Raw genomic sequence first — 23694 nt, 5'->3', positions numbered from 1 at the left:
AAGCGCACCGCCCCGCTTACTTGTGGCACGCTCGCTGCACCTACATATAGCACTTCCACTTTTTATTCTTCCGTGGTAATAAGATTCAAATAGCTAGTTAACATCTCCTCGCAGCGGTTAAAACAGCTCTATACAGATCTGTAGCAGCTCCAAAGATTTGTGTTTAAAATTTGGTCTTATTATAGCTTTACAGTCGGCCCGCACGTCAGACGCCAATGCGTCTTAAATCGACGCCGGCGCAGGGAAACTGACGGATTTCCGACAAATAACCCGGGAAATAAAACGGACAAAGGGATTTTGGTGTGTTTTTTTGTGTTCTGTGTAGTGTTGTGTGTGTGTTACAATGGATTACGATTCGCTGGTATATTCGCATATTGCGAATTACTACGACGATATGGTGAGTTTCCGCGGTTTGGTTTGTTAGAGCTTTTAATTCAATTTTTTTAGGTGAAATGAATTACATTAGAAAAACCATGGTAGTCTATATTGACCTATGGGTTCTCAGGCAGTAAATTTAGCCTAGATTTATCTAGGGCTCGTACGAGGGACTTTTTGAGAATGTTAAAGTATGTGCTAAATTACTTTACCAAGAGCTTTACGGTGAAGAGCAACATTATGTGAAAACCTGCATATACGCGAAGCAACTCAATGATGTGTGTAAAGTTCCCAATCCGCCCTGGGCCTGCGTGGGAACTACAATCTATGCCTTTTATTCTGTTAGTGGGCTTGTGCCCAGCAATGGGACGTAGATAGGCCAAGATGACGAAGAAATCACATCAATATTATTATTATTGAAAATTAGGAAAATTTCTATTGACGTTTTTCTCTGACATTGCTTTGATTATATTGCATTGTTAATAATATAAAATTGTAACTGTAACTACTCTCAATAATTTGCACGCCTGCATGCAGGCTGAATACATTGGATATGAAACTATAACATAACATCTTTGTAACTGTGTTCTAACATAACATTTCTGATTTCAAATGTAATGTTAAGGTAGGAACAGAAAAAGGACAATTTTGATTTCGGCTGAAAATTTTATTTCGATCGAAGACTTTTTTATGAAATACTTTATCAAGACGGCAATTTTTGATGATATTATAATAAACGAATCTATCTCTCTTCTTCTGTCTATCTGCCTTCTGGCTGTTTGTGACATCTTCATGCTTAAACAATGTAGACACTAAAAAAAAATGCACTTAACAGCCATCATCATCATCATCTCAGCCTACATACGTCCCACTGCAAGGCACAGGCTTCTTCTCAGAATGAGAAGGCTTGGGCCGTAGTTCCCACGTGGGCCCAGTGCGGGTTAGGAACTTCACACACACCATTGTTTTCCTTCACCGTAAAGCTCGTGGTAAATTTCAAATGTAATTTCGCACATGAATTTTGAAGTGCGAGCTGAGGTTTGAACCCACGATCCTCTGCTTGAGAGGCCATAGGTCAAGCCACTCGGCCACCACGGCTATTTTTAACAGTAACAAAAAACAACAACACAAAAATAATTGTTGCTGGTATTATAACTTGAGTGACTACAAAACTAAGGCCTACTAGTAGCTAAAAGTTAGGTTATGTCTTACAAGATCAGTTTTGCAATATTAGCATTATTTTGGTTCCTAATTAGTCAATTCTGGCTATCCTTTTTTTCAGTGGAGCCGACTTAGATAGACGTTTGAGACCCTGACACACAGAATAGTTTTAACACGGAAAACTGCTTAGTTCCCACAAGTTCTTGGCAGACGCAGTCGCGAGTAAAAGATAGTTCTTACTATTTAATATTATTAAGAAAGTGATTAAATTCTGAGATTTTAAGATTGAGATATACATAGAATACTTTTTATTCTGGTTCCTTGCATAATTCCCGCGATAAGCAAATATTTCGCAGGCAAAGTTACGAGCAACAGCTAGTAGTCGATGCAAGCCAAGCCCTACGAAGTGCAAAATTCGAACTTCCTATCTTGCTGTCCCGCTTACGCTAGTATTATTTAATACAAGAGTGAGAGGAACGATACGATACAAACTTCGATTTTCAAATTTCGTAGTAGCCCTGTTCCTAAGCACAGCCTATCTATTGTTGCAGCCTCAATGAGGCTTCAATGACTCACTGTTTGTCAGCCTCGGGGGTTGCACAGAATATACAGCAGAAGATGTGCCATTCGGTATTTTTCTGTAGAGTTCCGTATCCGTAGAGTGACAAACGGAACCCTGTCGATGCAGTTTCTTTCCGTATGAACAGTAAGAACGTAAACTGACCTTTTTCGTTAAATAAACCATCATACATTTCAAAATTACATTTAACTGCCGCTTTGTAATAAGATTGATAATGTTTTCCGGCTTTTAAAAATACATCGTTTTGTTCCATTTCCTTTTTACGATAAAAAAGATAAAAAGATACCATACTTCATCCAAATTAGACGACCGGATGGCCAAGGGGTTAGAGAACCTGTCTAAGAAGCTTGAGATCCCGGGTTCGATTCCCGGCCGGGCAGATATTTGTATGAAAACACGAATGTTTGTTCTCGGGTCTTGGATGTTTAGTATTTATTTAAGTACGTATTTATCTATCTATATAAGTAACTTTATCTGTTGCCTAGTATCCATAGTACAAGCTTTGCTTAGTTTGGGACTAGGTCAATTGGTGTCAGGTGTCCCATGATATTTATTTATTTAAATACCGCCTTTTTAAGGTCAAAGAGTAACAAATACACACGAATTTTCACATTTGTAACACAAAAACTATTCAAGATAACAACTTAAACTTATTTCCAAGTTTATTCTCCCAATTCTGACTCCGCTGTTTCCAACTGCACCTCTAATTGTTATCGACTCGGATCCCTAACTCATACGTATACTAATTGTACACTAATAGCCAGTGGAAACTGCCTTTTCGGTAATTTCTAGCTACGATGGTTTTGCAATCTGTGCCACTGAAGCCAATTACTGGCAATGCTCGCTCTGTGGACGATTATGTTGCGTATTTGTTAAATTTGGGAGTGTGATTGCATAGAGAACGTTAGGTTTAGTGCTTGAACATAAAATAGGTCTAACGAACCGTAACCTAGGCTCTAATGTAAAAGACAATGTCTTCTTTTCTACCATACGTATAATACAATCACGCCTTTTTCTTAGTGAAGGGGTAGTCAGAGACTATTTATTTGTTTCGACCTGCTACAGTCCCTGATATATTTTCTTTCTTTCGCTTCCTCAACACTCATTAATCTTTTCATACATACTTACCAGTTTTGGGTACTTTTGACTCGACCAACTGATTAATTTTCTACCAATAAGGGGAAAATTCGCTAAGCTGAAGCGAGACTGGGCTGGTCATGTCTGCCGCATGCACTCACAGCGATGAGTCCAAATTACCACCCATTGGATTCCGTCGGATGGCCATCGTAACAGAGGCAGGCCGAAGACAAGATGGCGGGATGACTTGGACGCATATCAAATAGAGAAGCAGAAGCATGCTTTCGATAGGGAGGAGTGGCGGAAAGAAGGCCCCGACCCCGGTCCCGGGCCGGGGCCCTGGTGGGACACATTAACAGGCCAGTAAAAAAAAGGGAAAAATTAACAATGTTGCTATGGGCTAATAGAAACTTAACACAGATTAATGAAAGAGGAGGTAAAACTAGGTAAATATTTGAGTGAACACAAATTGAATACTGATACAAATTAGCAAAAAGCCTTCATTTATAATGAAAAGAAATAATTAAAAAACATTTAGGTAGGTAGATTTACGGTCACGACATGGTCCCAAATCAGCATCATACCGCGCTTACGGATAGCGCTGATTTTCCTTTGGGACCATCAAAATTTGATTCATTTAACACAAAAAAAACAACCGACAAAGTTACTATTTTAAAGTTCATTGATGTTGACTGATTTAATAAATTGAACAAACATTGAGACTTACACGCAACACTTTTAAAAACAAACACAAAAATAAACTATTTATTCATTTCATTTCAACATTAGGTATATCTCAGCATACTTAAATATACTACCACAATGAGTATTCACGTGATCGTGTGTATACATAACCTCAAATTGAAAGTGAAAACTGCTCAGTTAATACAGTTTCAACAAACGAAACCAGAGCCGCTCATGATTGACGGACGTACCGAAAGAAATATTTCAAGCGTTTCTATCGTAAAATTTAAAAGCACACATGTTTTAATGCTCTAGATACCTGCTGGTCGGCGCGTGCGCATTGGAGTTAAGGCACTTATACATTGCGGCACAGAATAAACTGTGTTTTTAGAACGTTAATTTTGAGAATACTGCTTAATACTTTCAAAAATTACCTGGTCGCTTTTGTATTTTTTATTATATTTCGTAAGAAAAAAAATACACAAATATAATTTATGTGTTAGGTTAGTAAATTGCAAAATACAAAAATACTGTCTTTTCCGACGGAAAGCAATAGAGAAACTAGCATAGGTACACATAGGTAATGTTAATTATATTTATTTATTACTATTTATTGATACAACATAACATAGTACAAATCAAAGTAAATCAATAATACTAAAAAAACAATTATACAATAAAAAATAATTAATTATAAAATAATAATAAATTAAATAATTTAATAATAATGTTACAGTACGATTACTTGGAGTTAACACTAAACTTGACAGATGGGCGTGCCTTCAGTCAATTTTCAACTTTGAGGTCATACAAATAAAATAGTATTTACATAATCTGTAAACGTGGGTATACTAAAAATGGGAAATTTGACTGAAGGCACGGCCATCTGTCAAGTGTTAACTCCAATTAATCGTACTGTATTTGGGTAGTTTTCTGGGTAAAAAAAAAACATGTTTCTACTTAATCCGCCAGTTAGATTATCAGAAAATATTGTACAGGTATCTTTTTGTCAATCCAATAAAAAATTACAAAGATGAAGCACGTCAAAAATCGAGAATGAAGAATGTGATGTGAGTGTGATGTGAGTGACGTCACGCCGTGGTAAAAAATGTCGCACGGCGTGACGTCACACGAAACTGGCTATTATTTCATCGTTTTTTGTTTAATTCACAAAAGTAGTCTCATCATCATATCAGCCATAGGACGTCCACTGTTGAACATAGGCCTCCCCCATAGACCTCCAGTTGCCTCGGTTGGAAGCGGCTCGCATCCACCGTGAACCCGCGACTTTAACCAAGCGAATTAGCTCGTTGAAGTGGCAATGGCAACAGATGATCGTTAGGGCCGAAAGGTTCTCGAGTGGAGACCGCGTATCGGCAAGCGCAGCGTAGGACGTCTACCAACAAGATGGACGGATGACCAGATCTTACCTATGTTAGCAAATAAATTATTTGTGTGCGAAAAAATACGAAATTTGATTAATTGACTGTAAAAATAGGGTGTCCAATGTTTCCTGATCTAATTGTCGCAATAAGATAAACGTACGAGTCCTCATCAGTGTCCCAGTAGTTGGCGGTGACAGCAGGGTGTCGTCTATTGGGCATTAGTGTGTAAAGCACTTGGACGTTTACCTTTATTCGGTTTTAAGACACTAGCCTACTGTACAATTACTAATTCCTTCTTTTAATCATTCCTTCTCTTACGCCGCCACACAACATACAGAAAAATTAGCACACACTAATTTGATCTTCACGCGCACTTACATTGCTCTAATTTGTTTGCTATAATTATAATAAGAACTATGCTCTAATCTGAGTATTACTTACTTCTGTCTATTGTAAAGGTTGCCTGGAAGAGGTTACTCTGAAGCGGCAAAGCCGCCTATTGCTTATATAGGATGTCCCAAAAAGGACGCAAGATTTAAAATTGATGAAAAACACATTTTTTTTTTCGTTATAATATATTTGTATATAAAATCTTGAAATACATAAAATAGGGTTATTTGTGGAATAGTACGTCAGGCAAATGTCCTCCTAGGCTTTGCTGGCACATACGCACTCTTTTGACAAAATTTTCTATGACCATTTTGCATAGATGCGGCTGAATTTCTCCATGCAGCGTCGAATTTCCTCTTTTAAAGCATTGCCATTTGAACGGCTTGTTTTTGGACTACCAGTGGAATGAACACCATGAATTGATCCACTCTCCCTGAATTTTGCAACCACTCTGCTCACAGTTGATGAAGTCAAGTCAATATTCCGACCATATTTTGCACGGAATTTTCGAACCGTACACACGCCAAACTTCGTTTGAAATATTGTTCAATAATAAAAACGCGTTGATCTTTCATAAAACCCGCCATTTTTACAAACCCTAAACATTCAGCTGTCAAATAGTTTTTTTTAGGGTTGCCAGCACTAAAATACAAAAATGGCGGCAAATTTAAATCTTGCGTCCTTTTTGGGATACCCAATATTTTTTGGTACTTTCGGCAAGTTCCGCCGCGGCAGACTATCAAATTCGGACTCAGCATCACTTTGATGGGAAACCATTGTGCATTTCATCGCTGTATCAAGTAGGTACGAAATTTTGCAGTCCGCTCTCCGTCTATTAGTAGACAGTCTGAGGTTCGATTGATGTTCTTGCTTGCGATTGGCATACGAATAGTTTTACTTAAATATGGCTCTGTCTATCGGAGGACAAATTTTGCCAGTGTCTAGTAGGTTTTGCCGTTGTACGGCAAAAAATGTAGAAAACGAAATATGAGAGGTATGGTGGATGAACGGTGACAGCGCCATACGTATAGTTATATAACCCATCACAAACGTGCAGTGCTGCCAATTTAGCGACTTTGTCGCTAGAACTGGCGACTTTTGCTTAAGTCTTAGCGACCAAAAAAAAGTTTTAGCGACAAATTTGGTTTAGCGACTTATCTGGCGACTTTTGGAGTACTTACAAATTAAAACGAAAAAAAAAAACTCGAACTTCGTATGTTGCCGTTGCCGTCCCGCTGACGCTTATGACTTTTAATACGCGAGTGAAAGGGACGGTGCGATACAAACTTCGATTTTCGAGTTCGTAGTAGCCGCTCTGGCCCTATACTACGAAGTGCAGAATTCGAACTTCGTATCTTGCCGACCCGCTGCGCTGACGCAAATGTTATTTAATACGAGAGTGAGAGAGACGGCACGATACGAAATTCGAATTTTGTAGTAGCCCCGCCGGTGGAACTAATTTTAGCGACTTTCTAGCGACTTTTGATTTTGAGTCTAGCGACTCGAACTTTTAGGAGTTGGCAACACTGCAAACGTGACAAAAATGACAAAATTGTCAAACGACGCTCATGGTACTATCGCCAACTAGCCTCCACGTACACCCTTATTGTTTTTGGCACTTTCTGAAGTGTAACAATGTCTTTAAAAGTGCAATAATTTGTCAGTAGTATATTTCTTCCAGTAATTCTATTATTAAACCTCGTAAACTTATTTTATCACAGCCCCATTGAACAAGCACCGTTATAATAAAAAGTACATTATCATAACCTATATTTTATATCGCTATAGCCCGTGGTGGTTATTATTATTAGTTTTATTACTATTTATTTATAGATCCATATTTATTGATTGCTAAAGAAATTGATAAATATGTGTCGCACATCTTTTTTCTTTGACTGAGTGGGTACCAATGTCGCAGAACAGTTTTTCTTTTTAGGGTTCCATAGCCAAAATGGCAAAAACGGAACCCTTATAGTTTTGCCATGTATGTCTGTCTGTGCTCAGGGACTATCAATGCTAGAATTTCCTCAAGCTTCGTAGTCAGGTTCTCTTACCACTTGGCCAGCCGGTCGTCAAGTCATTGTACAGTCGGTGCCCCAACATAAGTATCCACTTTTCTTTGCAACTAGTATGAAAAAGTGGATACATAAGTTACCGACCGTACCTATTTTATTGTATTGTAAACCTTTTTATTTTGATTTTGCCTGTTTAAATTTAAATATCCTAGTAAATCCTCAGCTATTCATATTACGTCCATAGTCCGGACAGAGATTGCGTAACTTACGCTATACTAATACACCTTTGACGTGAATTCAGAGAATTTGAAGCGAACCCAGATTGAAATTTAAGTCAAAGGGCCTGGTCTTGGAGGAGCAATCTGGCGTTATGTGGGCAGGTTAGCGTGTTAGAGTGGGATAGGCGATAGATGATAGCGAGGCGATGAGCGAGAAGCATAGACTTTTCAACACGCTTTCATTGGTTTCGCTTTCAACTAATTATCAAAGTATTACTAAGTAAATCTACTATTTGAACTGCTGCATATACGAGCAGCACCAATATTCTATTTATCTACTATAAGAAGTATAAAGAACGGTATACTACGCATTGTCTGCCTTTGTTCTCTTATTAAAATTTACCAAGTAGGTATTTGGCAGATAACAAAAACAACGATTATTGTAAAAGTCAATTTTAATTTCATCATCATTATCATCATCACATCAGCTATAGGACGTCCATTGTTGGACATAGGCCTCTCCCATAGACCTCTAGTTGCCTCGGTTGGAAGCGGCTTGTATCCACCGTGAACCCGCGACTTTAACCTGGTCATCCGTCCATTTCGTTGGTGGACGTCCAACGCTGCGCTTGCCGATCCGCGGTCTCCACTCGAGAACCTTTCGGCCCCAACGGCCATCTGTTCTTCGTGCTATATGGCCTGCCCGTTGCCACTTCAACGAGCTAATTCAGTTGGCTATGTCGGAAAGGAAATTTAATTTAGCGTTAACGAAATGAATAGTTTTCTACGATTACAGTTGAAATGACAAGAGAATTATTATTATAAGTTCGGTTCGTATTCATAGCAAAAATACAACTATTATATTGATGTTAGACTTGAATATACTCGTTTAAGTTATATTTTCTTCCCATACAAATATCTGTATTTTAATAAGCTTTCAACTTACTTAAAATACGTACTCGTAGGTTATATTGAAAATGCCATAATAAAGTACCGTATATATTTGTCTTGGTAAGAAGAAATATATAAAAATATTTAGCCGTGGTGGCCTAGTGGTTTGACCTATCGCCTCTCAAGCAGAGGGTCGTGGGTTCAAACCCCGGCTCGCACCTCTTGAGTTTTTCGAAATTCATGTGCGGAATTACATTTGAAGTTTACCACGAGCTTTGCGGTGAAGGAAAACATCGTGAGGAAACCTGCACAAACCTGAGAAGCAATTCAATGGTGCGTGTGAAGTTCCCAATCCGCACTGGGCGCGCGTGGGAACTATGGTCCAAGCCCTCTTATTCTGAGAGGAGGCCTGTGCCCAGCAGTGGGACATATATAGGCTGAGATGATGATGATGAAGAAGAAATATTCATTTTAGAACCTAAATATTGAACTCATCAACAGATTAAAATCTTCAATTTTCGAAAGTTTAACTCAAAATTCGAACTTCATCAGTCCCGGATACGATCTAGCACCGTCCTTTTTTACTGGTGATTTATCATTCGGTACTGACAATAGGGAATTGAGAAATAATGTTCCCTGTGCAAGCCGTTGACAGAAAACAAAGGTGGAATAAACAATGTTGCTTCGTACGATGATTGATGATGGAAATAAAATGATACGCGGCGCGTGGCTACCTGTACGGGTTGGAAAAATTAAAGAGCTTTAGGGGAAAAGTAGGTATCCCACATAAAGTGCTGACCCTAGGAATATTCATCCCAGCCTATATACGTCCCACTGCATGGCACAGGCCTCCCCTCAGAATGAGAGGGCTTGGGCAGTAGTTCCCACGCGGGCCCAGTGCGGATTGGGAACATCACACACACCATTGAATTGCTTCGCAGCTTTGTGGAGGTTTCCTCACGATGTTTTCCTTCACCGTAAAGCTCGTGGTAAATTTCAAATGTAATTCCGCACATGAATTTCGAAAAACTCATAGGTGCGAGCCGGGGTTTGAACCCACGGTCCTCTGCTTGAGAGGCCATAGGTCAAACCACTCGGCCAGGCATAGCTAGGAATATTCAGCATTTTTTAAAAACTTACCTCAGTCGGGACTGGAAACGGTCAATATGACTAAAAAAACTAGTGAAATAATAAAACGAGTTGACTTTGCGAGTTTGCCTTCTTTGGCTGATTTCGTTATTTCACTGAACAGATTCTGAAATTTGATCAAATCACCATTTAAAAAAAAAATTGCAAATGATAAAATGGATTCGCCATTTTAACATCCTGCATGATTTGGTCATATCCCTTAGAGATTTGTCCACATTTCTGTTTTCGCTTACCTGTGTCGAAAAAAAAGACTAACTTTACCCACTTCTAGTAATCCAGTTTGTTATTAAGTACGGATATGATATGCAATTTAGATACAAATGCAAGTACATTCAATACAAAAGACATTTTCCAAAATCAAATTCTTTTTAAAAAAAACTGTTTTGGGCTGGATACAGCTATGATGTGGGCTTACATACTCATTTAGTGGGCATCGGAGAGCGGCCATCGATAGCGAGGCAGACTGAGAAGGAGATGGCGCGAAGATTTGGATGCATATGCAAGGGATTGGCCTGCCGTTCTGCCAGACTGGAAGCTGTGGAGGTCAATAGGAGAGTTGTGTCCAGCAAATGGGACTCTATACTGGGCTAGTTTTTAACCCCCAACGCAAAAAGAGGGGTGTTATAAGTTTGAACGCTATGTGTGTCTGTCTGTGGCACCGTAGCTCTTAAGCAGGTGGACCAATTTGGATGCGGTTTTTTTTTATTTGAAAGCAGGTTTTCTAGCAATGGTTCTTAGAAATGTTTTATTAAAATCGGTTCAGCCGTTTTTGAGATGTTGAACTTTGAAGTGACAATGTCGGGGGTTTTCCTAGTTTTTGCGGTCAAACTTATAACACCGCTCTTTTTGCGTCGGGGGTTTTACCATCAAACTAATTTAGTAGGTAACCACTTTTATCCAAAACTTGGTGAACTTTCCTCCAGTACAAAAACCCAAGCCCAATATCACAGCTTAACCCAACGCGACCGCAATACCCTCTCGTAATGCACGTAAAATTTTATGTACATTAACCAACTGCGATACAACAGAGCGCATTTATTTTTAGACCAACACTAACAAACGTAACGGGTTCGATTCTCCGCCGAACGGATTATTTACGATTCTGAACGGCGGTTTAAAATAGATTTTCTAGCTTTCCGTTATACCAATCTGATTTTATGCAAACCTGGGTTATGTATGGTGTTAGAAGGCAGCTCTAGCTGTTACTATAGGGCAGTTGAAAAGAAATGGCAGCTTGAGTTTAATTCATGCATAATTCAATTTACCCATTTGTCTTATTGATAAATATATGCTACTCATAATATAAATGTGAAAGTTTGTGAGTGAGTGAGTGAGTGAGTGAGTGAGTGAGTGAGTTTGTGAGTGAGTGAGTGAGTTTGTGAGTGAGTGAGTGAGTTTGTGAGTGAGTCAGTGAGTGAGTTTGTGAGTGATTGAGTGAGTATGTTTGGAACTTCTTCACACTGAAACGGCTGGAATTTAAAAATTTGAAAACTTAGTATTCCGATACTCCCAAGGGATAGGGATAAAATCTTTCAATGACAACCACTGGACTTAGAGTCATGAAATTTGGTGTGTAGGTAAGTGAACGTCTGGAATAAGACATAGGCTACTTTTGATCCCGATGTTCCCACGGGATAGGGATAAAATGTCGAACTAATAACCGCTGGGCTTAGACATGAAATTTGGAATGGGTGTTTTAATTTAACGTCAATGAAAACCATTTTGAACATGAAACTACCGTGAGATTCACTCATATTAAATATAAACTCGATTTAAGACGTGAGTTATCCGGGTCATTATATTTAATATGAATGAAAACCATGATGTAATTTTAGGGAATTCCCACGGGAGTTTAATAAAATCCCGGAATTTCAATCCAACTGCTGTATCTTATGGTTTACGCGTGCGAAGCCGCGGGTAAACGCTAGTGCAACAATAAAATTCAATCTTACTTCTTCTTCTTTTTATTTAAGAGTTACTCTTGTCGGTGTAACCGATGAATGGCTCTTCACTTCTCCCTACTTAAAGCTACCTCCTTAATCTCCTTATACGACGTGACGGCTACCTTCTCCTTTATTTGCTTTGTTCGAGTGAAGGAGTGACCATGCACTGTCCAAGCTATAATAATTCTTTACGCCGCAGCATAATAAAGTTATTCGGAAAACCTTTGTAACGGTCATTTTCACTTGCCTCGGATATTATCCTTTCATTCAATTACCGCAGGTATAATGAAGTGATAATCATGTTTAAATAAAGGATTATCCCTACCTGTGGTAATTGAATATATTCATGCAATTAATAGGTAATCAATTAATGAGCTCGGAAGGACCATTGTAATTATTGTTTAATTATCTGTTCATACGGATTGGCGATAAAAACTTCGATATTTATGATTATAAGTTTTGGAAAGGATTCATTATCGCTCTCGAGAGTAACTTCATTTTCGGGGTAAAGAGTATCCTATTATTTATATCGGTCATCTAATATGACGCAAGTAAAATTTCATGGTAACCAGTTCAGTAGTTAAGGTGTGAAAATGTAACAAACACACCAACTCACTTTTGAATTAATAATGTTAACAAGGATTTAAAGTGCTGATGAAATAAAGCCTGATTTATAACTTGTCTGACGTGTGGTGATGTGTTAAGTCAGAATGGTATCATTTGCATTCGTTTTATAAGATGAAATGTATATTTGTCTGATGCAATGTTGTCATGACTTTGTTGTGGCTTCAGAGCTCTCTCATTTTTAACCCCCGACGCAAAAAGAGGGGTGTTATAAGTTTGACCGCTATGTGTGTCTGTCTGTCTGTCTGTGGCACCATAGCTCTTAAACGACTGGACCGATTTAAATGCGGTTTTTTTATTTGAAATCAGGGTTTCTAGCGATGGTTCTTAGATATGTTTCATCAAAATCGGTTCAGCTGTTTTGAGATATTGAACTTTGAAGTGATAAAGTCGGGGGTTTTCTAAGTTTTTGTTGGTTAGGTTAGGTTATTTGCTGACTGTTCTTGTTTACTGTAATGTATGAAAATGATACCGTTGTGATTCGTAACGGCACGACACGTCATATAATTATGTGTCTTGCTTTTGTCATAATACGGTATTTGACTATTTTGTATATGTTTTATAAATTAAAACTACACAATGCCTGTTATCGAATAAAAAAACAATTTTTAAGCAACCTTTACAAATAACAAAGTTATAAAGGTTTGAAATTCAAGATTAGACAGAGAAAGACATACTGGCATGTGACGTCACACGCCAGTACCGCCATACTTGCTGCATAGAGAAAAGCGTTTGAGAAAGAGACAGGTATATAGATTTTTCAAAAAATCACTATAAATCCAATTTTCAACCGATTTAAATTTTCTCTTCGCTAAACACTATCTGTATATCTATATTTTCATATTAATATTGAGATATGACAAAATCAGGAGTTGTCAAATACCGTATTAAGTATGCCTATCTTTAATACAGTGCAATAAAATGTTGGCCCTTAATTTACTGTAACTTACACTATAACTTTTAATCAGTGATTATCACCATCATCATCAGCCGTAAGACGTTCACTGTTGAGCATAGGCTACCTCCATAGAACGCCGCAATAAATGACAAATCGCCACTTGCACCCCCCGGTTTGCCCGCATCTTTCACAATATCATCAGTCCATCTAGTCGGAGGCCTGCCAACGTCTCGCCTTCCGGTCCTTGAGTGGCGACCACGAACCGGCATCGCTGAGCAGGAGTTAAAAAAATATTAATAACCTGCTAAAATTAAATTCAACAGTTGAGGTTTTTATTATCTCACTGCTTAATTAATTACAACTCGTATTGTTGAAACCAATAACCACTAGATACATGATCATCCTGCATTCATTATTACAGTGATTGGATACCTATACATATATGCGGAATTCCCGGTGAGTCGTAGATCTAACATCAATATTATTACTTATAAGACATGTATTAAGCTTTTAAGAGAGGTTGCAAGCTTATAAGCTGAAACAAACTACACTAAAGAACTAGACTAAAGTTATTTTTGAAATAAAACTTAGGTATCAAAAAAAGTTAGATTCCATACTTAATAAGACCGTTAGTTGTCATCAATAAGTATATCACAACTAATGAATCAATTAGTAATTAAAGTACTTGACTACCGATTAAAAGTCATAGCTTAATATTTTCTTATATTTATGAAGGTAAGAAAAAAGAATGATTTATTTTAGATGCATTGGTACCACTAGTTTACTGTAATAAGACTAAAACGCTAGTCGACTCCTTCGCTTATAATCAAAAGTCAAAATCATTTTATCCAGTAAATAGGCCGCAATGGGCACTTTTACATGTATTTTTTTTGAACTACCAGCGCTGTCGGATAGACCATCATTGCCAAGAAGAACGCGCCGCAAGAAACTTGGCAGAAAGACATTTTTACAAAATAAAATAATTACAAATAAAATACATAAAAACTACAGTGTAAAATCAGGCGTGATTGTGGTCAAATGAAAGCTTATTTCTTTATAAAAAACAGTCTATATTTATCTGTATTTGTACTAAGCAAATCTTACTAGGTACCAAGGAAGGACATTGTTTCCTGGACACTCATGAATTTACTGCTGAGATATTTTCTGCAAAAAGAAATATAAAGCCGAACATTTTGTACGGACTGACTCTAGATATCTTAGGTCACATATTACGTCTAAGCCGTCTGTGAAAACAACACGCACTTGGACTCAGGGGTTCGGTCGCAGGGGACCAATTGACCAGCACTGGTGGTTCCGTAGAGGCAGCGTGTACTCTGAAATAATGGAACGCCTGATTCAATAAATTATAATAGGGGTTTGTGGACTGACTTGGCGGTGACCTTAAAAAAGAAAGACCTTCTTTAAATGGATTATCTTTGTCGTTGTAAACTTTTTTATGTTTTGTAGGTAATAAAAATTATCTTTTTCTGAATTTCTGGAATAAATCATATTGCATGTATATTTTACGTTTTAAACATGGATAAGTATTTTACAATTATTTTTCATAAACGTATTTTTGATTACGAGGTTCAAAATTACACTTGGTTTTTAACTCATCCAAAAGTACCTGGCAGCATAGAAAAGTTGCTAAAAAAACTTCCCAAAACAAAAGCATAAACCAAACAAAAACAATTGCCACCCATTTACCGGTGACGTCAGCGATCCCACTAAGGTATTACGTCACCAACAATTTAATACAACGAGTATTAATAATGGAATCCAGTCGGAGACGCGTAACGGCGTGACGCCGGAATCTGCCCTCATTCTTTGTAAAGGCACGCTGACTATGCCAGCCTTGTGGGCCGCGCTATGTATGTTATATTGAAAATAATAAGACGTTATATTAACGGTCTACATTATTGACAGCCACCCCTACATTGCGCAATTAATTTCTGGGGACATGTGGGAGATTTGATCGCGTTCGTTAGACTGAGTTCAGTGTCTTTAGTGTGATTTTGTATGTAAGAATTCGTAAGTTCTGAAATGGAAGAAACTCGCTCCATTTTAAACAAAATCTTACTAATATTATAAAGGCGAAAGTTTGTATGGATGGATGGCTGTTTGTTTAGATGTTTGTTACTCTTTTATGCAAAAACTACTAAATGGATTTGCATGAAACAGGTAGGTAGGTAGTAGGTAACAGGTAATATATTATACCCTGGATTAACATAGGTTACTTGTTATCCCGAAATAATGTATGGTTCTTGTGGGATCAAAACAGTTTTGAACTACATACAAATTCTACGCAATCGAAGTCGCGAGCAAAAGCAAATAAAATATAATTTGTGGAAAAATCCCAAACTTTTTCAAATGTAATTATAATTGATAAATGCGAAAGTAAGTTTGTGTGTTACGCAAAATCCTTGATCGATTGTGACGAAATTTAGTATGGAGATATACTTCGAGACTTTGGAAAGGACAAAGAACAGTTTTATCCCGGGAATTTGTGAAAAACCGCAGGCGCGCGATAAGCATAATTCGCAAACAAAACACAGTCTAGTGGTCTAGAACTTTTTCAACAGTCAGGACCTATTAATGAGAATTTTTGAGCCAGTTAAGTTTTTAAATCCTACCTATCGGCTCATTTTATAAGCCCACACTCATATTTTCTCTTTGGAGTTTCTCTAAAGGATCGAATTCGAAACGAGGAGATGCGACACAGAACTAAAGTCATCGACATAGCTCACCGGATAAGCAAACTGAAGTGGCAGTGGGCCGGCCATATCAGTCGAAGAACTGATAACCGCTGGGGCAAACGAGTTCTTGAGTGGGGACCGCGAATCGGCAAGCGTGGCGTAGGACGCCCTCAGACTAGGTGGAGCGATGATCTTCGCAGGTTAGCTGGCAAGAACTGGATGAGACTGGCCGAGGATCGTGCTCAGTGGCGTGCAACTGGAGAGGCCTATGTCCAGCAGTGGACTAAGATAGGCCGATGATGATGATGATGATGACTCATATTTTCATACTTCTCATTAATAACAGTCACTAAACTACTATAGAATACTCCGATGAATGGACGCAGGAAGTAAGAACGTAATGGTAATGCAAAGGTTACGTCACGAGCTTTCAACGCGGTGTGCGTCTTTGTAGTTGCCAGAAAATGAAATCAGGCGTTACTTTGCGGGTCCATTATCAATGAACTATACCCAATTACTTTGCTCACTCGTAAATTTACGATAGCTCTACGTATATGCAATATAATGAGTATTCACGCAGCTGCAAGGCTACTACGAAACTTGAAACTCGAAGTTCGTGTCGTGCAGTCCCTCTGACACTTTATATACTATTTAATACGAGAGCGAGAGGGACGGTTCGATACGAACTTCGAGTTTCGAGTTTCGTAGTAGCCCTGCTGCTCCGCCTCCACTCCACGTTGTCAGAAAAGAACACACACACATATCGCACAAACGGCAACTATCACTACGGCTCAACCTGAACCTCGTTGAGTTTCTTACCGGATTAACAGAGGTTTTTTCGAACCGGTGGTAGTTTTTTTTTTAAATTTATAATGTGCTTGTGGAAGCCTAAATTGAATAGACTTTGACTTTGATTAATCATCAGGGCAACACCATGTAAAAGAGATTAGTGGATTTTTCTGTAAATGAATCGTCGTGTCTTGTTTTAATAAAAATTAAAAACAATTGCGTAAAAAGCTGAAATGATCCATCGTGCGTGTTAAAAGGCAATGAACCGAAAAGGTGATTGTGCTATTTTTATATGACAGCTGATTTGGCTGTCTGCCTTAAATTTATATCGTCTGCAATTTTTAACGAAAACGTACGTTTTTGAGGTTACGAAACGTTTTGTTTAAAAATAAAATGTTATTTGATTGCATTGATAACTAAAAAAGTTGAAAATCACCGATATTCTCATTCAGCCTCCTATCAAAATGAGAGGGCTTTGGCTCATATACTTGGTTTGGATAGGTATTTAACTAACTAAATGTTAACAAAACAACGTCAATTGGCGTCTTAAATATTGAAACTCTCCCATTGAACTATCTAAACATTTACTTTTCTGTATTGAAATACACTAGTCTAGTTTGTATTACAATGATAGATAAGTAAAAATTTTAAAATCCTTGAATGTACCAAATCTGGCGGCTGAAGTTTAATTTCATTTAGTTAATTACCTAAACTTTTCAAGTAAAGTTTCCACACGGATGCAGTACCTACGGTTTCAGTACGTCAAACACTCACTCTATCTTCATCGTTAAGCTAATGGCTATTTTCAAATGTAACTGCGTAGGGTCATGTGTCCAACAATGAAACTTAGGTACACAGTGAAACATTGCGATATTTCTAAAGTGCCACCTTGCCAGATCGTGCACTATATCGCGTAAGGATACCCTTGAGAACCGCCCACTGTACCCCAGTTTGCATTGGCGTAACGTGGAGGAACAGGTGTCTACGGAGCTTTTTCTGTATTATTGACCCAAAATAAGGATTTGAAGCCTTTTTTAATATTAAACATATTTCATAGATTATCGTGGACTAGATCATGTGTTAAAGTGGCACAATTTGGTAGGCCAAAATTCAAGGTTAATATAAAATACCTTAAGTAATCAACAATGAAATTTTTACGCATGGGACACACTTAATAAGACTGATTAAAGTTAAAGTAATTAAAATTTTTTAATAACCTATTACATAAATACGTCCCAAAATTATGAAACAGATTGTATTAGTTTTCACGTTTCATTGTTTTATATGTAGTGTTTCATTCTGTACACCACTGTGGACACAGTGAAAAATTTCCCACTTTTTACTTTTTGTTTTTTTGATGACCTACCTCACATTCTTAAAGTGTACTGTATATGTCACTCGATACCCAATAAAGTTAACTAAGTACAGTAAAAAATTAAGACTTATATCTGTCAAAACAAAACATTTATGAGATTTTGAATTTTATGTGTTTCATTGGTGGCATTTGGTAGACACTTGACCCTACATGAACTCCCAAAAAATTGGAGATGAGACTCCAAGTCAACCAACCTACCTGCAACCCTTGGTTTACTAGGCCACCGGTCGCAACAGTTTTAAGCTAACACGACTTCAACCTGACAAAATTGAAATTTTTCAATGTGTATGTAATTTATTGAATCAGGCGTTACTTTGCGGAGCGGAGGTCCATATCAATGAACTTAAACAATTATGAGTACTTTGCGTGGAAGAACTGCATGAACACATATTTCTTGCATAAACATAGCTATCATAAGGTACACCAATACTACAAAGATACTAGTGTTCTGTTTGTCTAACATTATCCGAAACCATTTATCATAATACTTGGCACGAGCGATTGGAGACTACAGTTAAAGTTGGCGTTTATTTAATAAAAACGTCATGTCGGTAAATAACAAGCGGATATTGATTAGGGTCGCGAGCAATAGATCTTGTATGGGGTGGGATAAGTGATGAAATGCAGCGAAATATTTTCAGCGATTTTTTGTGCCGACTGTACTTTTTGTTGTAAGCCGTGGAAGCCTATAGTGGTTTGACCTATCTCTCTAGCAGAAGGCGTTCGATCCCGAGCTAGCAACTCTTAGTTTTCGAAATTATGTTACATACACACAACTGTGAATAAGTTCAGTTGTGTGTGTGAAGTCCCCAATTTGCATTGGCCCGCGTGGGATTTCGGTACAAGTCCTCTCATTCTGAGTGAAGGCCTGTGCCCTCCAGTGGCATGTATATAGGCCAATGTGATGATGATACAACAACTACAATGCAACTACAGTAAACAAGAACAGTCAGATAATAACCTAACCTAACCAACACAAAGTTGGAAAACCCCCGACTTTATCACTTCAAAGTTCAATATCTCAAAAACGGCTAAACCGATTTTGGTAAAACATGTCTAAGAACCATCGCTATAAACTCTGATTTCAAATAAAAAAACCCGCATTCAAATCGGTCCACCCGTTTAAGAGCTACGGTGCCACAAACAGATACACAGACACACATAGCGGCCAAACTTATAACGCCCCTGTTTTTGCGTCGGGGGTTAAAAACGCTAACGAAAGAAAAAAACTTATTAACATTTTTTTTTGTAGTAAAATTAAAATTGAGTCCCTATCATTTTTAAAAACACGATAATGTGTTAAAAACCACCGGTTCCAGGCCCCACTTAAGGCAGAAAGGCATGAAAGAGATAATAGCTGAAAGTTGAAAAACTTTTAAAGAGCTTTGTGTGCGTTCATAACTTAGCGCGTACCTACCCGGCCACAACTAGGTACGTCCAACTTGCGGCGCGGTGAGCATATTCTCTGTCCATTGCTCGATCGACACGTTTACTATTCACAAGTCAATTGGCATTGCACGTAATGTATTACCACAAACGCTACTGGTCGCTGTCATGATAGCCCGTGGTACACCCGCAGTCACACTCCCTGTCAGCCTTTTTATTGTAACTGATCGGTACACGTAGCTCTTTTTTAACAAAAAATTGACCAAGGACCTTATTAGCATGTCTTTTTCCCTCGCCCTATTACGTTTGATAGAAAGAAAATAGTGAATGCATTATTGGTTTCAAACGTGTTTAATATGCCGTTATATGATATATTACGAGAATCAAACGCATTTGGAATCGCAACGACAATGCAACTCGTATACTCGGTTACTTTCCGTCAAACGACGTAGGATGAGGGTTAAAAAGAGACGGTGAATAACGAGAGCCAGCGCATAAAACAAAACGGGCTCAGGTTGATGTTAGAAACGATAAAGAAGATATAAAACATGACCGGTCCAAGGAAGAATTATAATTAATATATTCGCTAATTTATGCCGATAAAACGATACCATGGATAATGTGGCTAATTAACAGAACTGACTGAGAGGCAATACACCAAATAATAGAAAGCTTATACCCAGGTATATACCAGATATATGATCCGCCCAAACACTCCCAAGTCGTTGGGCAGATCATAATCTCAGCGGCAAAAAATGTGACCCACTCTACATACAAAATTACCTATTACTGCATGCATTTGAGGACATTTTTGCTGCTCAGTATATCATGAATTAGTCAAAAGACTGGTAGAAAAACGGATAGTGATAATTGCTCCAGCTCCACCCTTAACCGTGCCACTTAAATTTTGAAAATAATGATAAAATCTTGAGACGTGTACCTACTAAAAAAAGGACGTAACAACAATATTAAACCAAATCCCAAAACCATTTTCTTTTACAATATTTACACGGAGCTTATTTATATTTCCCACGTCATAATCAACAAAGAGGGTACAGGTGTGAAAAGTAAAGTTATTAAGACCTCACGCGGGCATAAAGGCGTGGTTAAAAATATCTCTTATAAAGTAGTCCGCCGAGCACATAACCGTACTCGTAATCCTGAAAGCTTTCCCACATATCGCGCCGTATTAGCCACCTTGACCCTACAAAATAATCCGAGAGTCCAAAGGCAACACTTACGGGGCCTATCAAAGCTGCCAGCCCCAACCCCGGCCATTCATTGTGTCACACACAATACCCCAAATAATCTAGACGCACGAAAACGTCATAGCGCGCTCAAATCTGACGCCGAATAAAAAGGTTGCCCCTATTATGCGGCAACAATGGCCAACGCTGAAAAGTATCCCGGATACCAGCTGCAACATTATAATAAAAGGTAACTGCGAATAGGTTTCCGGGATAAAATTTTATTGTGAACCATCGACAAAAGACCGGGGCCTGAACAAAGGTCGAGATGGAGAATAATTCACTGGCTCCTCGAGTGTGTTAGACGATGGGACAGGGATCCGAAAGGCTCTTCCAATTGAAATGATGACAATTTACAATCTTCGAATCGGGACGGGAAAGGTCGTTGAAAAGATTCTGAACTTCTTTCGTTTGGTTACAAATTAAAAAGAGTTTCGGATTGTTTTTTCTAGGTCGTTGCGCACTGAATTGGCTATGACGGACCCAATCCTTTTATTCTTAGCCTTTGCTACAGAAATACTCCGATAACTTACCTTTAGTAAAGTTTCTTACTGAACTTTCACTTCCCGGCCTTTTTCTGCTACTGTCGAATATATTTTCAGAAAGAAAGAGAAATTTATTTGGTTCGATCAGTCAATATACCACCACCGTACAGTAATAAGACTAAAACACTAAAAATATCTATAAAAACTAAATTACGTGATGGTAGTTACGTGATTTTAGGGCTCAGTATCTCAAAAGGTAAAAAAACACTGGTTGTTAGCATCATAATGTCCATTAAATAAATAAATAATAAATAAATAAATATCACGGGACAATTCACACCAATTGACCTAGTCCCAAAGTAAGCTTGTGTTATGGGTACTAAGCAACGGATAAATATAATTATATAGATAAATACATACTTAAATACATATTAAACACCCAAGATCCGAGAACAAACATTCGTATTTTTCATACAAATATCTGCCCCGACACGGAAATCGAACCATTGATTGTAATGTTTAAGATGGCTATTTATTTACTCAGAATTTAAGAGCTTTGGCACATTAAAATATTATTACTACACGTCGCAAACAGCCTAAAAAGCCACCATTTTAATTTATCGTTATTTTACAGACCCTGGTTTAAATTTTCATTTTCAAATGAAAATCCAGGCAATACATAAACATAGTCAAAATACCACGCACAGGACTTATCACGCTAACACACACGAGTAATATTTACCTCGACGTTTCGGCAACATTACAGTGACCGTGGTCTCGTGTGTGCGTGGTATTTTGACTATGAGTGAAAATTACGAAAGTTTAAGACATTATAATACATAAACAGTCTCATGTCTTAACAAGTACTCGTAGTGTTAAGTCCCCAATTTCTGTATTGCGATAGAGTGAAGCAAAGCACGCTACTGTACAGTTGGACTAATAAAATATAATTGCCGCGCCGTTTGCACGTATTTTACAGGGCCGAGTGCCGAAATATTGCTACCCATTATGTTGTTAAGAATAAAATTTAACTGTATGAAGATACGGTTAGACTATGAGCGATAGGAACTGCTACGTGTAACTTAAGGCTGAGGCCAACGAGAGTAGCCATTCATAAATCACATGAATTTTTATCAATTTTTGATTGCTACGCTGTCGTCTGTCCGTATGTCTAGATCACAATTACTATTTCTAAAGACTCGTACGTACCAGATAGATGGCTGAAACTTAAATATAATTAGTATTTCTACTATCGTTATTACAATAAATAATATTAGTATAAATTAAAGTACCTGGGTGACGGAGCTTTGCTCGGGCTAAAACTATAATAAGCGTTTTCCCAGAGATGAGACCAAGCTAGATCGATTTGTCATCCCAGAGTGGGGGGTTACATACCAAATTTCATCGAAATCGTTGAAGCCGTTTCCGAGATTCTGATTATATATAAAAGAATTTCTCGTTTAAAGATATTAGATAAAAACAAAAATTAAGCGATTTTTTATAATGAACGTATAATTTTCAAAGCAATTTCGTCTCTTATATACTTACCTGAAATGATACACAAATTTTTTTTCGTCACGTTGTAAAATAGTTGTTAAATTAAACCTGTCAAGACTGTTCTTTACTTTACTTAAATGGTAAAATATAAGAATGTTACTAACTCTACCTCTCTTTACATTATACCTAATACGTTTGTATTAACACAAGATTGCAGTAACTACACGACCTTCATATTAAAGAACCCAAAGTGCTATTTACTTTATTTTTCATTGTACCGACGCCAACTGTCACCTTCTCCTGAATGTGAACCAGCGACACCAAACCCATATCCAACAGATTAACAGGCTTATCCATTCGCAACCAACAAAAAACTTATCAAACTTGCCTAATTACTAGCTGAAACTTACCGCTGCCTCATTGGCAATGACTTAACAACCAGCGGAAACTTATCGCTGCCTTGTTCGCTCCAACTTTACCGTGCGTGACTTATTAAGTTACCCATTACGTTCGGGCGTTGTTCTGACAAGCGAACTAATTACTTCTAATACAGTCGTTTTTATTGTTTTTTGACACTCATGTTGACGGATAAATAACTGGTGTAGATGGTGTGCGATAAAGTAGCGTGTGTGGGCTTTTAAGGGTTGTATACTCGTAGAGATGTTAATTTTGAACTAGGTAACCTTTTTAAACGTATGTAACTTAACCTCGGGACTTCTCATATACTTAATAAAGAACGAAGTGACAGTAACAATTACTACCAAATGTAAAGGGTCCACGGGAAAAATATCTCTAGTCACCTTTTTTTAGGGTTCCGTACCCTGAAAGG

At 37.9% G+C, this 23694-nt stretch overlaps 1 protein-coding gene across 12 annotated transcripts in view; it reads left to right on the top strand.

Moving 5' to 3' along the window:
• bru3 (CUGBP Elav-like family member bruno 3) overlaps nt 1-23694 on the top strand; it is a 1256451-nt gene that overhangs the window by 437294 nt on the left and 795463 nt on the right. The window contains exon 1 of one of the 12 annotated variants that reach the window (XM_074093045.1): nt 206-397. The exons of the other annotated variants lie outside the window; for them this stretch is intronic. Coding sequence (XP_073949146.1) covers nt 344-397 — 54 coding nt within the window. The 5' untranslated portion in view covers nt 206-343. Of the gene's footprint in view, nt 1-205; nt 398-23694 lie in introns of those variants that run through there. 12 annotated transcript variants of the gene reach the window in all.

This window comes from Choristoneura fumiferana, chromosome 10 (assembly GCF_025370935.1).
Source record: "Choristoneura fumiferana chromosome 10, NRCan_CFum_1, whole genome shotgun sequence".
Lineage (NCBI taxonomy): Eukaryota > Metazoa > Arthropoda > Insecta > Lepidoptera > Tortricidae > Choristoneura > Choristoneura fumiferana.
The sequence above is the reverse complement of the archived record's forward strand: the minus strand, read 5'-3'. Positions and strand labels throughout refer to the sequence as shown.